The sequence below is a fragment of the Callionymus lyra genome, chromosome 4 (genome assembly GCF_982586985.1).
Source record: "Callionymus lyra chromosome 4, fCalLyr1.hap1.1, whole genome shotgun sequence".
NCBI lineage: Eukaryota > Metazoa > Chordata > Actinopteri > Syngnathiformes > Callionymidae > Callionymus > Callionymus lyra.
This window is the reverse complement of record NC_141821.1, coordinates 9611909-9628805: the sequence shown is the minus strand read 5'-3', so window position 1 is coordinate 9628805 and position 16897 is coordinate 9611909. Positions and strand designations below refer to the sequence as shown.

The 16897-nt window shown below is 37.9% G+C and overlaps 1 protein-coding gene across 1 annotated transcript in view; it reads left to right on the top strand.

Moving 5' to 3' along the window:
* Nucleotides 1-1868, top strand: part of LOC148081690 (RAS guanyl-releasing protein 2) — a 43254-nt gene extending 41386 nt beyond the window's left edge. The window contains exons 16-17 of the mRNA XM_087788656.1: nucleotides 104-166; nucleotides 885-1868. Of these exons, the coding sequence (XP_087644782.1) occupies nucleotides 104-162 (59 nt within the window). The 3' untranslated portion in view covers nucleotides 163-166; nucleotides 885-1868. The remainder of the gene's footprint in view (nucleotides 1-103; nucleotides 167-884) is intronic.
* Nucleotides 1869-16897: the final 15029 nt, after the last annotated feature.

The window sequence follows — 16897 nt, the reverse complement described above, 5'->3', positions numbered from 1 at the left end:
GTTTACTAGGAAAATATCAACTGGAATGAGAAGATAAAACGAGAGAGAGGTTGTGTGTGTGCGTCAACACTGCAGCTGATTGTAATCCTTCTTTTTTTTCCAGTGATAGTGGAAGAGGATGTAGAGTCGGTGGAGGAAGGAGTGTTTGACGTCCATCTATAGCCAGGTAAAGTCACAAAATTCTATCTGGTTTGCAGCTTTAGTTTAGTTTAACACATGTTTGTGTTTTAAATACCCAATCTGTAGAATTGATTAAGCGTTTCTGGCTCCCCCTGGTGTCGGAACACTGTAATGACTTTCATTTTAGTTTCCCTGTTTTCTACATGTTGTTTATAAAATGGGATAAAAGCCCCTTTTTGTGTGGATATCTCACTATTTGAGACAAAGACATTCCCAAGATGGAGGAGTTCAATTATCTTGACAAATGTTTCACGAGTGAGGGGAGTGTGGCACATAAGTCACCTCTCTGGGGAGGTTCTGTTTTCCAGACATGCTGGAGATAATTCATCTCAGTTGACCTCGAAATACCTCAACAAAAGTCAGAAGCGATTTATGCCGGATGTTGTCCTCGTGATCATACATCGAAATAAGTCGAAGAAAAGGAGTGATACAGGTTTTTATGATTAAAAAAAACATCTGCAAACAACATGGACAAGTAGATGTAAAATCTGCGTTTTTGGAAAGAGTTTGTTCCATTATCCAAACACTCAGAGAGGGAAAGAAATAAGTGGTAAATGTCAAGATTTGATTGAATCTTCCATATTTATATACATTTACAGGCAGCTTAAAATGTTGAAAAAAGCCAAATGAGTCACGCAGAAAACATCTTTTGAGCAGCGTCAGCTGCACTCACATGTGATTCTGACATGAAGGATCTATTTTAGATTCCCTCCTACGTGTGACGGGCTGCTCTCCAGCGCTCGTCTGTCTGCAGCCAGGAAACAGAATGTTCTTCAGTTCCTCAGCCAGGACGCCTCTCTGCCGCCCCCCAGCGGTCAAGAACTGAAATCACAACACCGTCGTTGACCTGAATGCTTTTACTTCGTCTGTAGGATCTGCATTTGATTGTTGATGTGGAATCTTTAAAAAGAAAAAAATCAAACTAAAAAATAAACAACCCTGTATTTTGTGTCAAATACAAAATAGGTGCTGTACTTGCCAAGAATGTTCTTTAGAAGTTTGATGTTACAGATAATATACACATTCTTCGGTGAGCATGTTTTTATTCTACAGAAAAAAAAGTATTTTTCTCATGTTTGTTGACTGTTCTGTAGATAATGTTGTATCGTGTTAGAAGCATCTTGAGATGTCAGCAGACCCAGAACTCTCTCACTAAAAAAATAAAAAAATAAATGTTATTTTTGGTCTTAAAAACGATATATATTTAAATTTATAAAAGCTATGACTACACTAGTTTTATTTTTATTTTTCGAGCACTATTTCTTTTTTTGTAAATTAGATAAATATATATAGATAAATATGAAACAATTACAAGTGGAAATGAAGAGACAAGTTATCAAAGTAAATTAGATTTAATTTTTTGATGAATATGTATTTTTACGTCAGAAGTTAAAATTGGAATAAAAGAAAAAACATATTCAAACCTAAAGAATGTGATCAAAGAATCACATTTGAAATTTAATTTAAAATCATCTAAAAGTGTTGCACTAATTATACTTTCATCAAGTTTAAGAAAAAAAAATTACAATTGTTTTTTTAAAGGGTTTGCATGCAGATGAAGTTCTTTTCTCTGAGACTCTGAAGTTGCTGGTTCTAGTCCCAGATGTAGAGGAAGAAGTTTGTGTTTCTCAATGAGCTGCTTCTGTCTGAGTTTTACTGTCCAGTATTAAAGCGTTGCCAGCGTCACACTGATGTGTTCTGTTCCATTCTCTCTTATTAAAGCATGAAAGGTAAAGACACACGGAACCATCTCGCCTCCAGATTGAACGTTTCACTTTGATCCGTCCGGGAAATCATTTAAGGATATTTCCGTCGCACCGTCAGCGCTTTGATCCTAAAATACTATCTTTAACGCCTGCTTCGGGTAATCCAAGGTGACAGATGCCTTTTTAAATTTTCAATATGAAAAGATACGAAGATACAGATTTTCAGGTCGACATTAAACTAAAAAAATTAAAATACTCTCTGCAATCTTGTCATGAGTTATCTTTTTCCTCCTGCAAATACTTTCAGTTTTACTTTTGTTGGAAGTCACTTGTTGAAATCCATAAACTCTTACTTATCTTATCTGAAATACTAGTTTATTTGGTCACCATATCAACATGGACATTTATCTTCTTAAGGATGAAACCACTGGACGAGCCACATAAAATGAATTGTCTGAGATTGACTTGTGTGATTTAAAGTGATAGTTTACCCAAAAATAAATTTTTTACTTGTTTTATTCACCCGCAAGGTTTAGGAGTAATCTGTTACTTTTTGGAGTTTTTTTTTAATTTTTTACCCAAAAATGCATTTTTAAATGATTATCTTTTTCATATTTTGAAAAAAGTACTATTCAGAATTAGAATCAGAAACTTTAATTGCCAGTTTTTTTTTGTGGTGTCAGTACAAAATAAAAAAGATGAAATAAGATAAAACTTAAGGTAAGCAATAGACAAGACAGAAACAGAACCAAGCACCAGGTGGCGCCCTCAGTTTACCACTACTAGTTGTAGTAGTCAAAAATATTTGAAGTGTCATATAAGGGAATAACTTCAACCATTTATTGACAAGATCGCGTGGTTGTCGTGAGGAGAAGTTTTCTCTGCCAGAAGTTGAAGGTTTTTCACCGACTCACGTCTTTCTTTGAAACGCTTATTGATCTAGTTTTTTTTTCAATATCATAGTTTGTGACTCGACTCCTGTTTCTAAGCTTTGCTTGTTTATGTTTAACTCGACCTAACTTGTCTTTCAATCGTTGCTGTTCTTCGGTCTAACCCCGATGACCATTAAGGGGTCACCTTTAATACAGTGAATCATTTAAGGGGCCATCAAGCAAAAATATTTTATACTATTTTATTCAACTTTTCATTTTTTATTTTATATAAAAGCACTTAAAAGTCTGTTTAAGGGAAAATAAATACTCACAAAAATGACGAAAAGTGTAGAAAAATTGCTATGGTCATATTTAGAGTAGAACTAGTTGTGAATAATAAAAGAAATACAATTGTTTCTACATGTGGTCCTGCATCATATTTGTGCTCTGTTGTCAAGTTAATTGTTTTTAAACTGTATTTTAATGATATGTTTAGTTTCTATCTCCCCTCTCGACTCTCTGATGCTGCTAATTTGTCACAATTAATCCGATTTAAATCAATTATTGTGAAAGAAAAGCTCCTAAAACTTAACATTTCTTAAAAAAAAAAGAGTGTTTGTTAAACCCAGATATTGATGTTGAAGTCATAATATTTCCCTCTGGAGCTGCTCATCCTCCAGGCATGTATTAATAAAGCAGGTGGGAACATATTGCTCGCAGTAAACGCCACATCAAATTACTCCGTGAAGATGTTGTCGGCCTCCGGTTGCCCCGGCGCCGGCTCAGTATCCGGCTCAATAAAGGACATTGATCCAGCTGCAGCCAGACGTCCGGTGAACTTTGATGACGCTAAACGCTCTCATGTGGGAACACGAGAGCTTCCCGAGGAACTGCAGAGGTGTTACTTGAATGTCCTCTTCAGGGAGCGACGCGCCCCTAAAGCTTCAGATTCAGCAGCAGCATCACTCCAGCTCAGGGGTTTGAAACTCACACTTAGATGTGTCGCTGTGAAGGAGAGAAACTTTCTTGCATGTTTGCTTTTAGGAAAAATTAATGTTTGAGAACCTGCTGCAAACTTCTGTGATTAAAACAACAAAAAACGTAGTCAACATTATTGACCAATAGTCTCATTTGTGATCATGTGTTTCGAAATAAGAAGGTTGCTGGTTCGATTCCAGGCCCAGAGATCATTTCTGTGTGGAGTTTGTAAGGTAAGGTAAGGTAAGGTAGAACTTTATTGATTTGAATTTGTTTAATTCCCACCCATCTTGCGTGGGTTTACTCCAGACACTCCGGTTTCCTCCCACAGTCCAAAAACATACAGAGGTTTATTGAGAACTTTGGGAAATTGTCCATAGGTATGAGTGTGTGTGTGAATGGTTGTCTGTCTTTGTGTGTCCTGCGACAGACTGGCGTCCTGTCCAGGGTGTCCCGTGCCTCTCGCCCTATGATACTGGGATTGACTCCAGTCTCCCCGCGACCCCAACCCTGGGATAAAGCGGTAGAGAATAAATGATACGACAAAGAGTTTAACATTTTAATTTAGTCTAAAACAAACCAAGTATATTTGTCTTATCAAGTAGTTATGGATATACTTGACTCCACCTCAGTGTGGCGCTGTTGAGCTTCCGGTGTGTCGAGGATTTTGGGGCGGGATGAGGGTGGGCATCACGCCAGCACTGTGGCGGGAAACAGAGGCCCTGTCATGGATTGTGGTGAATCACAATGCAGCATCGCAGACGCAGAAAGCGGCGCAACGTTTCTTCCACGTTGCTTTCGATTAAATCAAAGTGAAGCGAATGCACAAACCCGATACTCACTGGAGCTGCAATGTTTCTCCTTAAGCTGACAGTTCTCTTACAGTCCTTCCCTTACACACACACACACACACACACACACACACACACACACACACACACACACACACACACACACACACACACACACACACACACACACACACACACACACACACACACACACACACACACACACACACACACACACACACACACACACACACCTACAGCTCATCACCCTCCTGTGTTCGTCTCTTTTATTTTGTCTCCGGGAAAATGAATTCTTGTTTTTGTATTTGTGTTAAAATAAACAAGTCAAATAGGCTTTAAAAAAAAGAAGGAAAAAGCCTCCAGCACTTCAGCTTATCGGCTTTGTCCACATTTAAACATCAGCCGGTTCTTTCTTACAAAAAAAATGGTTTCTCTAACAGCATAATTAAACTATTTTTCTAAACCAAACCAAGGCTTCAAGGCTACATCTCGAACCACTCTTTTGATTCACTAAAGCATTTTAACTGAGACACTTTTCTTTTAATTCAACATGCAGATGTACAGTTTCACCGCGAGCTACGCTTGCCTGAAGAGGTCGAACGCATGTTGCTTTTTATCAAGGCCACCATTTTAAAATTAAACCTTCATTTGCGCAAAAGAAGAAAAACATTTTTTGTTTAACTGAAACTGAAAATAATGAAAAACATGAATACATCTTTGTGAGCTTCATCAAGTAATGTTGTTAAGATCCGTTAAACAGTCCTACAGTGGACCTAAAGGTGACAAAAACGAAAGCACAATAAAAAACATAAACTCAACTTCAAAACTATCAGCATTTTTACGGAAAGAAAAGCAGAACCACACAACAAAAATCCCGATTAAAAAATAAAAGACAAAAGTGGAACACCATTAATGCTTAAACTAAATCGGGGCTTGGATCTGCATGTTGCTGACTGATAAGTAAGTAAGTAATAGTTGTAGAGCGCTTTTCTAGACCAGGGTCACAAAGCACTTAAACAATCTTTAAAAGTGCTCTATAAATATGAATTACTTACTTACTTACAATACCCAATAAAATAGATGATTAAAAGGTCAATATAACACTGAGAACAACACAGGAGTCTCAGAGATTCAAGGTAAAGCCTTTCTCGAATAAAAGTGTCTTGAGATGTTTCTTGAAGGAGTCAGTAGATCATCAAACACAGAGATGGTTCCAAAGCTTAGGAGCAACAGTCTGGAAGGATTTCTCTCCTCTGGTCCTGAAGCGTGTTCAGGAACCATCAGTAGATTCTGATCCACAGACCTCAGAGCCCGAGCTGGGGTGTAAGTCTGGATCAGATCACTGATGGAAGGTCTGACCATGAATAGATCTGAAAGTAAGAACCAGAATTTTAAAGTTGATCCTGAAAGAAACTGGCAGCCAGTTTTAAGGATCGGAGAAATGTGAGTTCTTCTACTAGAGCGGCTCGGAATTCTCTCTACAGAGTTTTGTATTAACTGCAGGCGAGACAGCTCCTTCTTGTTAAGACATGAAAACAAACTGTTAATGTACTGGTAATGATGGGTTGACGAAGCAGTTTTTATAAAAGCTCAGTAGGGGGCGCCCTCTGTTTAAAAACCATGTGTCAGTGTCCGTAGAATAGTCGTTTAAATCAAGTGATTATAGAGCAGAGTGACGTCCAGAAGACTCTATAAATAAGATGATACAAACCTTCACAAAATGTACTCGTCTGGGCGAGGAACCAAGAAAAGGTTTAAGGTAAAATGTGTTAAAAAGAGTGCCTTTATTAACGTTTTCTGAATGAGGAATCGAAAGGTAAGCAATGGATTGATGAAGCTTCATGAAGCATTGTCTACCATTTGAAAAAAGTATGATCAGAAGAAACAGCAGAAGAAAGTTACGTTTTTTAAAATGTAACTGTGATTTTATTTTTCTGGTTCTGCTTCGTCTTTTGTGAATACATATTTGATGTCTTTGCTGATGTGGTTTTAAGAAACAGCTGATGTAGAATGAGACGTTTAACGATGAGATGTCTGGACGAACGAGAGGTTACGAGAGTCCATTTTGACGTAATAATGGTTTCACTCTTCCTTCAGCCAGCTGTAATCCCGCCCACTTTGTTTATACAACGAGTCCCTTGGAAGTGAATACTTCTGGGTATTGATGATGAGCAGTGACAAACCTTGATGCTTGACCAATCACACCAGAGTGGGTGATGTTATGGTAAACGAGATTTCATCTCCAAAAGAAACAAGGCCACTAGATATTACTTCATAACCTTTGAATAGATCTGAACCACCAACTTAGTAATCTTCACATTATTTTTAAACTGACAGTTCAATATTCTTAAACTTATGACAATACTCATGAAACCTTATTATTTCCTACTAACTTGGCGGGGGCCCAGTACTGATCTTTGAGGCATAAACGGAAATAAAATACAGGTGTTTTATTTAAAAAAATAATAAAAATACTTTTTTTCTAATGTAACATCAGCATTTGACTCTTGAGACATCTAGATGATTGTTCAGGTCATGTCAAAAATGATACACTAGTATAAATAAATAATATCATGTTGCAGAGAAACCAGTCCAGAGCAGATTCAGCATTTTTCCTGCTTTGCTTTTTCTTATTTTGTTGAAAAGAAATGTGGACATTAAATCAAGAGACCCTTGCTTTAAGGCAACACGTCTAGTGGCGGCAGGTGAAAAATATTTTAGGTGGTGCTCTTTTCCAGTACATTTTCCCCCCTATCCTATATATTACATGTAAAAATCAACACATTAATAGTAAAGGTGAGTAAAGGTTATTTGTAAAGTTTTAATCTTATCACATTAAGTTAATGATGGATAGTAATGTTTATTATGCTCCTTGTTTTATTCCAAATGAAAACATATTTTAATTATACTCGTATATACATAATTCAGAAAAAATTAAATTATTAAAAAACTAAAAACCGTCGGCACCAGAACAATACTTTCTACCAAATTATCACAAACACACACAAATATACTACTATTACTTAACTAATAAACTAATTAATGAAACTATTATTAACAAAAAAAAAGTTTAAACTTTTTGCTAGCGGGACTCGAAGCGGCAAAAAAAAAAGAAAATACTGGCGAAATTCACGTCCTCAAACTTCCAAAAATGTGAAGCTCGCTACCAACTGAGCTCACCAACCTGATGAATGATGTTCATGTTCTCCAGCTACACAAATTCCTATTAAGAATTGGCCCTCTAGCGGCGTGTTGAAGGTTGGAAACATGACTTCACTATTCAAGAAGAGCCTTCACACCCACGCCAGAGACTAACAGTAACACAGACATAGTTTATCAATGTAAAGAGTTATGAAAATACAAAATGTTTATGATTAAAACTACGTTAATTTAAAACTGAAAAACGAAATAAATAAAAGATAAAACGATAAATAAAGTAAGTGAGTCTGTGTTGAAGGGAACATATAATTTCTCGGCTCGGTGTCCTGTCACTAGAGTACTCAACGTCACTAGTTCAATAAAAATGGATCTGACTCATCCAAACATAGGACGGAGGAGTTTCTTACGGTGCATTAAAAACAAACAAAACGTGGATGTTCAAGCTGTCACTGTTCACTGTTCACAAAATTCTGAAATGAACCAGTTGGATTTAACCCCTGCCCTGACAAATGAAATATACCTCACGGTTAGGCGACCTCTTGAATTAGGAGGAACACGGGAAAAATCACTGACTTTATCCAAAGCTCCATAAATAACGATTCACTCTGGTCTCAAGTAACAGGAGGCGAGCGGCGGCGACAGCAGGCGTGCTGAGACCCCTGCCTCACTTCCTGTCGCTAATAAATACTGCAGAGCCGGGATGATGACAGTGTTCAGACGCTGTTGTCTGCCTCCCTTTTTTCGCCGGCGCGCCTCGTCTTCCCATCGCCAGAGCGTCTCCGGAGCCCTGGAGGAGTCTCATTTAGTCATCACTGATACCAAATCAAGTTACCTCCAGGGGCTGACACAAAATCAATGACTGCTCATCTGCAGCGGGGACAGCTCACATATTTAATATTCCTCGAGCCGCACCAGACGGGGAGGCGAACCTGAGCGGCAGGCAAGTGTGTTTTGACCGTTGCACGGGGAGATGGTATCACATGATCCGGGCGTCGATGATAACCTTGCACCTTAGACTTATCTGGTTGCGGCACAGGAGAAAAAGGCTCTCGATATCGATTTGTTTTTTTATTCGTTTGATGAAAATACGATTTCAGTTTTTTGGTATTCATGAACGCTGAATGTGCATACATGATTACAAAATGCCCGCAAAACTATCTGAGAATAATTAACCTTTTTTCATTAAAGAGCCGCACCCGTGAAACACAGTAAGTTCCTCATCATGACCATGTTTTGAACGTATTACTTTATAAAGTTGCTCTGAAATCTGGGCGAACTAGAGGTTACGAGAGTCCATTAAGACGTAACAATGTCTTCACTCCTCCTCCAGCCGGCTTTTATCACACCCTGCTTTGTTTATACAACGAGTCCAGGCTCGTGGAGAACTGTTTACAATCATACACGTGTGTGTGAGATACCGTAAGAAACAGAGAACATGTGTTTGATGGAGAACAAACACGTTGGTAATTCAAATATATTGAGCCTCCAAGAATGAAAAGACTCGTACTTCCTGTTGGTAAATACACTTTTTTTGGGCTAAAAGATTTCAGCCCCTTATGTATTGGGTTCAAAACCCCTGATATATACTGAGGAACCACATGTCTTACATAGAATGAGGAACTACACGAGAATCATACATATTTGTAAAGGTTCGGGGGCCAAATCTAGCCCGCCAAGTCATTATATGTGGCCCTCAGGATGGTTTGTTCAAAATTAAAAGTAGACTGATGTTGCTATGGTGACCTAAAAAGATGCCAGTCTTTAAGATAAGATAAGGAAAGTGACATTATGGATCTGAACAATTATAGAGAGAATTATGATAATAAATATATATATATATATATATAGACATATATAGAGGAATAAGGATAGATTGTAAATATCAAAATCAGACTCATGCTTCCTGGTTGGTGAATATACAAGTCCGCTCAAAGATTCCTGCCCCTTGTTTGATGGGTTTGGAACCCCATCTGTTACAACATTACCAACCCTAATATTTCATCTGTATCATGTTCATTCCTGCCAAGATGCTCATACATTTCACATAACAAAACAAAAATAAAAAGAATTTCATTTTTAAATGGATCCTGAAAGAAACTGGCAGCCAGTGAAGAGTTTTAAGGATCGGAGAAATGTGAGTTCTTCTACTAGAGCGGCTCAGAATTCTCACTTCAGAGTTTTGTATCAACTGCGGGCGAGACAGATCCTTCTTGTTAAGATGCGAAAATAAACTGTTACAATATTCTAAACGAGAAGACACAAACACATGGATTATAAACAAAGAATGTGTTGTGACATAATTTTCCTAAATTTAGAGATTTTTCTCAGTTGAAGGAAACAGTTTCTGGTCAGTTTTCTGCAGTAATGTACTAGAGACATGTCTTATTAGGCACCATGGTGTGAATTTAACCCTCATGTTCTAAGATATTTACCTATATATTTAGATAGAGTGTTGTACTCTTCTATTTGCTACACGTTTCAATTATGATCACACGTTAGTTGGCCATCTTTCCCTAACCTTTGTTAAGTTGATCCACGTTCTTCATGCTATACGTCCTCTCGATGCTCCAGTCATACATGTTTGTATTTTCCTCTCTTGATGGATGGTTTGCAGGCCTGCTCGCCTTAAGGTTGTCACGCTAACAGTGCATGTGACATCTACGTAGTTAAAATTCAGGAGTCAGAAGGTAATGGCAGAGAACACTGTTGTGACGGACAGTTACACCTGCATGTGATTAACTTAGTATCGATCTCACGTCAGCTCTTTGGCAAATCAAAAGCACCATTTTCTGAGCTTTGCAGTTGCCTCGTGTGATGCGGTGCTTGGTTTCTGACAGGTTTGGTTTCAAATTAAAAAGCAAGAAAAAAATATAATCTAATCAAGAGAAAGGTGGTTACTTTAGCTCAAGGCTCGTGCTACAGTTCCTACTGGTGAGAATGTCTGCTGGAGATATTGCTGCGAGATCAAGTCATGAACCCGTTTACAACTCATCTGCTGGTCGCCTTGTACCATTGTTCAGTCAACCTTCATGTGTTAACACAACAACATTGTACACACAGAAACAACCACCACATGCCCGCCTCGTCCTCACCCTTCATAAATTCAACCTTAGATTTGTTCACAGTTTGTTTAATATTTTCCTATCTATGAATGTTTGGCTGAATCTCAGTGTGTGAAAGAACCGCATTTCCCAGAGTGCACCAGCAGCAGCAAACCAGCTGCTTCAGTCATCGGCACTTATGAGCAGCACCTGTGAAATCATGGAGGTTCTCAGTCAGTCAGTTGGTCGGAGAGAGAAGACGCTCCAAGTTCGCAACGAGAGTTCAGTCCAAAGACGCCAATGGTCGGTGAAATGTTTGATTTACCTTGACTTAGTGCCTGTTAATTCATTTAAAATATTTGATTAAGTTGTTTAAATTAATTTAAAATATTTGAATGTTTAAGTATTTGAATGAATTCAAAATGTTTAAGTTAATTTAGAATGTTTAATTGAAATGTATAATTAAAATGGTTTGTTTATTTGGTTTTATAGGTTTACAACCTAATGATCAACAATCCGAAAGAAAATAAAAGTGATTGACTGGAAAATTTGAGTTTCCTCGTGTCCTTTGGAACCTGAACAAGAGTTTGGACCTGACAGTTGTAAACCAACCAACTTGACAGTTCTAAACCAAGCGTTGGACTTGACAATGAATTTTCATTGATGCAGTTAACTTATCTATATAAAGGGCTCTTGGGTCCGCTTGGTTCTCTCACAGGGTCAACATGGCTGCCACAGAGCATTAAGAACCCCCATGAACCGCTCTGTGTCTGGACTACGACTGCTTCTTCTTTCTGTGTGCTAAAGTAGCATAATAAATTGAAGTTATATTTCACCAAAACATCAATCTTCACTCATTTTCTACTCGCCGTCATATCGACCAAGGGTTGGGATTATTTTCGGAGTAATCTGTCCTTATTTAGAGTTATAGATAAAAATGTTTGTAGCGATTGGAGCTCAGTTGTCTACGTCTCTACTTCGTCTTAAGAAACTTTAAAACATCCAAATACTCCGTACTGCTCGTCTGTAATGTTCCTCTTGGATTGAAGCATTGACGAAAAAAAAAGAGTGTATAATTTACCTTCTAAGATCGATTATGATCTAGGACCTGCGTACTGTGATGTCAAAAGAGCCTATGTGACTGATAGCCACCATGTTTCCTCTCTATGGCTCAAAGACGCACAAACAATCTGGCTGCCGGGAAGGACCTGGGACTCCCAGGACACACCTTGAGCCAGGACCACCAGTTCGTACTGATAAGACTTAATTTAGTGACCTCGTGGAGAGGAGACAAGGGATGGCAGAGAGAAGAATTTTTGGTGTATATGTATTTTGGCACCGACCACACTTTCCTATTTCCCATTCACTGCACTACAAACTGGATTTTTATTCCCCTATGGTTCGTCCGCCTAACATGCTGATCTTTCCTACGCACAGCTTTACAAATGAGGCCCTAAGAGAAGATGAAAACAAGTGAGCATCTCACCGGTTTATACGCAGAACTAAAGACCTATAGAGGTTTTTTTTTAAGAGAAAATGCTTGAGATTGTGTTGTGAAATACTCAATTATGCCTAACATCAATTGGTCGTGGAAATTAGCTTCACTCTGACTCGAAACATGTTCAGTTTCTGATGTTAAAATGGATCCACTTTAGATACATTAACTTGTGTGTGTCATCAAGGTCATCATACTAAATGGATTTAAGTTCAATTAAATACAAACTATAAAGGGCTGAATGAAGATGAAAAGTTTTCAAGGTCCAAACTTGAATCCAGTCTACGATATACTTTTATAAGAAAAACTCACTGCATTGAACCCATTAGGCTCCTCACCATTTAAACATTTAAAACGTCAACCAAGACATCATTCAAGAGTAGTACTACCATCGCTTACATCGTAATTATAATGATTACTTCCGTTTCCCTCTATGGTAAAACGCTGATGTTGTCATGGTGATGACATGATGATTCAGTTTAAGATTCAGAGTTCCGTGGAGAGGAGGACGTTTTGAGCGTAAATGTGAGAGATTATGGATCGTTTCAGAGTTGATGTGAGACTGCTGCCTAGCTTGTTTGAACAATGAACCAACTTTTTATATCAAATGATAGAAAAGTTGTGTCTCAGGTCTGAGAGTACAAAGGTTTCATATGTACATTTACTAAGGTGCAACAGGAAACAACTGTTTTTCCATGACAGATCAATAGAGAAGTGAAGGCACTTGTAACAGCTGTTCAATCACAAAACAGTCCCTCAGAGCTGCTTATTGCGAGTTACTGTGAGAACAATCAACGCTGCTTTTGACAAATTCCTTCGTGATGATAATTAAGTGTTCTATCTGATGATTTTATCAAGCCAATGTATAAGTGTACCCCTCAAGCAGAGATGCAAACAAATTAAAGTTGTTTTGGCTTCTGATATGAAGTTATTTACTGATACACATGAGGATTTTTGCATCTCTGTAAAGAGTATAGGACGCTTATCTGACGTCACAGAGAAACTATGACCCTGTAAAAGATCTGTCTAACATTTTTATTACCGCTGCCAAGGAGGTTATGTGATTGCCTTTATCTATTTGTAAGCATAAAACATTTAATTTAGATTAAGAAAAAGATCTGGATCACTTACATGGCTTCTCGTGTGTCCTGCTCCAGCCTGACCGAGCAATAAAACTTTAAATAAGAATTGTATATTTGCTATCAGGATCACTAGAGTTTTACCAGCTCAGGTTTAAGCTAATGTTGTGATGGTTAGGTTTGATTCCTCAACCGGGCGACGAGTTTCCCTTGACCGTGGGCCAACGCAATTCTTAAATAAACGTATTCTGTGTCTTTAAAAAGTCCTGTGAAAATAGGCCATTGGGGGTGGTTTGTGTCTAATGTGTGCTTTACTTTTTATATCGACTTGTATTAATTTATTATTCTACTTAAAATTATATCTTGACATAATTGCATTTGATTGTATTTAGCACAAAGTATTTATCCTTGCAGAGCAAAATAATCAAACATTCATCAAAAGATCATTCTAATATTCATAATCTAAAAAACGTAAACATCAATAATTTCTCTGTGTGTTCATCGCGAGAAATATAATTGAATATATTAATAAAATCCAACAATATTCTCATCCATATTTTTTATGTTTATTATACATCTTATTATTCATGTCTTATGTTAATCATGCAAGATGGTCACAACAATCTATGTTTTTGGTAACTATAACAATAACCCATAATATTATCCATATACAGTGGTGTTTTAGGGCATGTTCTCTTGGGTGACTATGTTTGGAAAATAAACCATTAAAATACAGTTTTCCTGAGAGTTTTGTGCTTAGTTTGTCTTACATGTTATCCATCAAAACGAATTATCACGAATAACTGCACAATCCTGCTGTTTAATCTAAATATGTATTTTATGAACAAAGCTATGGATGGATCTACATTGATTTTCCCAAAAACTAATTTAATAATTGAATGTTGTAGAGTTGTAGACGATAAATACATAAATCTAACAGTGTTTGTCTCCTCATGTGAGGCTCATTCTTGTATTAAGTATTTTTCTCAGCACCTTGACTTTGGCAATTGATTCAGTAAATACAAGCAAACTTTGCATTGTGGCGCTAAACATGGTCAAAACCAATTTGATTTTTTTTACATATAATCCCTGCACAAACATGATTTATTTGGATTTAAGTTGATTTTTTAAAGGGATAGTCCACCTAAAATTCTAATATTGGATTGGGGTTATTTTTTCAGAGCAATCCAAGTATTTTTTGAGTTTCATGCAAAAGTGCTTGTCTGTGCTAATGTTGCACAAGGGGCTAACTTTTTGTCGTTCAAAAAACATCCAAATAAATGAATACTGCTCGTCTGTAATATCCATCTTGTATGAAAAAGCCCGACATGAGAAGTTGTTTAGAAAAAACTTTTAAAGTCTATATTTGAAGCTTGTTTGTAGCAGAAATCAGAGGCGTTTCAGTGTGCATTACTTTTATTGTCTTTTTGCAGTCGCTACATTAAAATGAACAAACATTTTTTTCTATAACTCTGAAAATAATCCCAACCCTTAGTTAAACGTAGGGTGAGTAGAAAATGAGTGAAATTTGAATTATGGGTGAACTATCACTTTAATTTTTTTTTACAGTACCTGTCTACCTAGACGTTGAGATGTGTTGATGAAGCTTCATGAAGCAGTGTCACATTACTAGAGGTCAGTAGGTGGCGTCGTCAGTTTTTTAAATGCTGTAAGATTTCAAAAAGAAAAGCTGTTCAAAGCAACTGACATTCCATTGGCATTCCTATGTGAAAACAACGACGTTTACCGAGGTAAACTCTGATCCAGATTCAACAAATGTTAATAATTCAATGTAATTGGTTCAATCAATTAAGACTTGACTCCTCCACTTATTCTCCGAGCGCCATCAAGAAGACACGGCTAAAATGTATTACGAATCTCCTGAGCCGTGCCACGTTCATCGGTCTTGACTGTGGCGTTGAATGTGAAGGAGGACAGGGAAGGTATTATTTATTAATAGTCCGTCTCCCCAATGCTCTGTAAAACATCCTGTTGAGCTGCTAGCAGCGAGCTCTCGGCTTCAAAGCAATTAAAAGTGAGGCTAAGAGGGGGAGGAGAGCAAAGGGAGATTGAAGGGCAATGGCAGGAGAGAGAGAGAGAGAGCGCTCGGCTCGGTCGTCCAGCTGAGAGAGGGTCTGCTTCTGCTGTTCATTGACATCATGTATGTTTAGTGTCAGCTCCTGCAGGCACAGGGGAATTGTCTCACCGAGGGAGGGTTGCATGTCCGTCGCTTAAACGTTTTTGGAGCTCAGGGACAGCGTGACACGTCTCCGGAGGATTTTAACATGGAATATTTTGTAGGATTCTTATCCCACTGAGACGTGCTAAAGAGTAGAAAAGAAAAGAAAAGCCCTCGCTGTTACCTCCTGTTGTCAAGACACGTTTTCTTTTTCATTTTCTTTTAGTAACCTTTTAATCACCTGATATTTGGGGATTCAGGGAGGTTTCTTTTTGGGTTTTTTTTAGAACCTACAACATCCGACTACAAGTCTTTCAGCAGGATTTAAAGGGAATAGTTGTAGCTGTATTGTTGGCGATTTATAAATAATGTTCACATGACTGTTGCGAACTGTGTCCACTTCACTTCATCTTTTTGTCCAAAAAGACACACTTAAAAACCTCCAAATAACTCTATAGTGCTCATCTGTGATGGTCCCTGATGAACTATTGCTTTAATCTTAATAGGGATAAATAATGACCTTCCATCCTTGATGCAAAATAAACCTACATTAGTTTTTATTTGATGTAATTGAGTAGAAGTTACAAGTTGCTATCTTGTCATAAGCAGAGACCCTTCTGATGATATCCAAACTAACAAAAGAACCGGGATGTAGGTCACTCTGACTCTGTTAGATACTCTTAGATACAAACATAGGAAATAACAAAACTGAACTAACCACTTAGGAGTAATAACAGGAAGAATCCAGAGCGCCGCTGCATCCAACAACATCCAGGTCTACTTTTGGAAGGAGCTGAAGTGCGAGTCGCATCAACGACTCTCTGTCCAGATATGATGATTATCTCTGAGGCTTCAAGACTCTTGAGTTGACTAGAACTCATGATGCCCTGGGAAGAGCATATGGATGTTGAGCTAATGAAAGGAAACATACTTAGTATCAAGGAGGAGTGCAGGAAGAGAACCTTCTAAGAACCTAAAGAAGCCATCTGTAGAAGCGTTGAATTATGTTCCCAATGCAAAGTCCTAAAAGCACTCCTGTATCACTCTAAAAATCATGTGTATGTTCTGCTTGAATATTATTTTACATGTTAAGAGCGGCAGACACTCCATATTCAAAGAACTCTTTTTCACTGATAAAAATAAGACGTCTTCTCTCTTTTCTGCCATGTTTTTAGGGGCCTAAGCTCTTTCTACCACTTTCTGGCAGTGGTCGGTGACACTGTGACGGGAAAGAGTTTATCTTATTCAAAATTGTCGTTCTAAAAATACGCATCAACGCAAGCAATCCCGAGCACCATTGCTACTTTTAAAACTTGGCTGGTGGGGTGCTTTAAGTGGTCTTTGTAGGTTCCGGTCTGCGGGAGTGACCCCTGAGTGCTGCTTACAGACGAAGTCT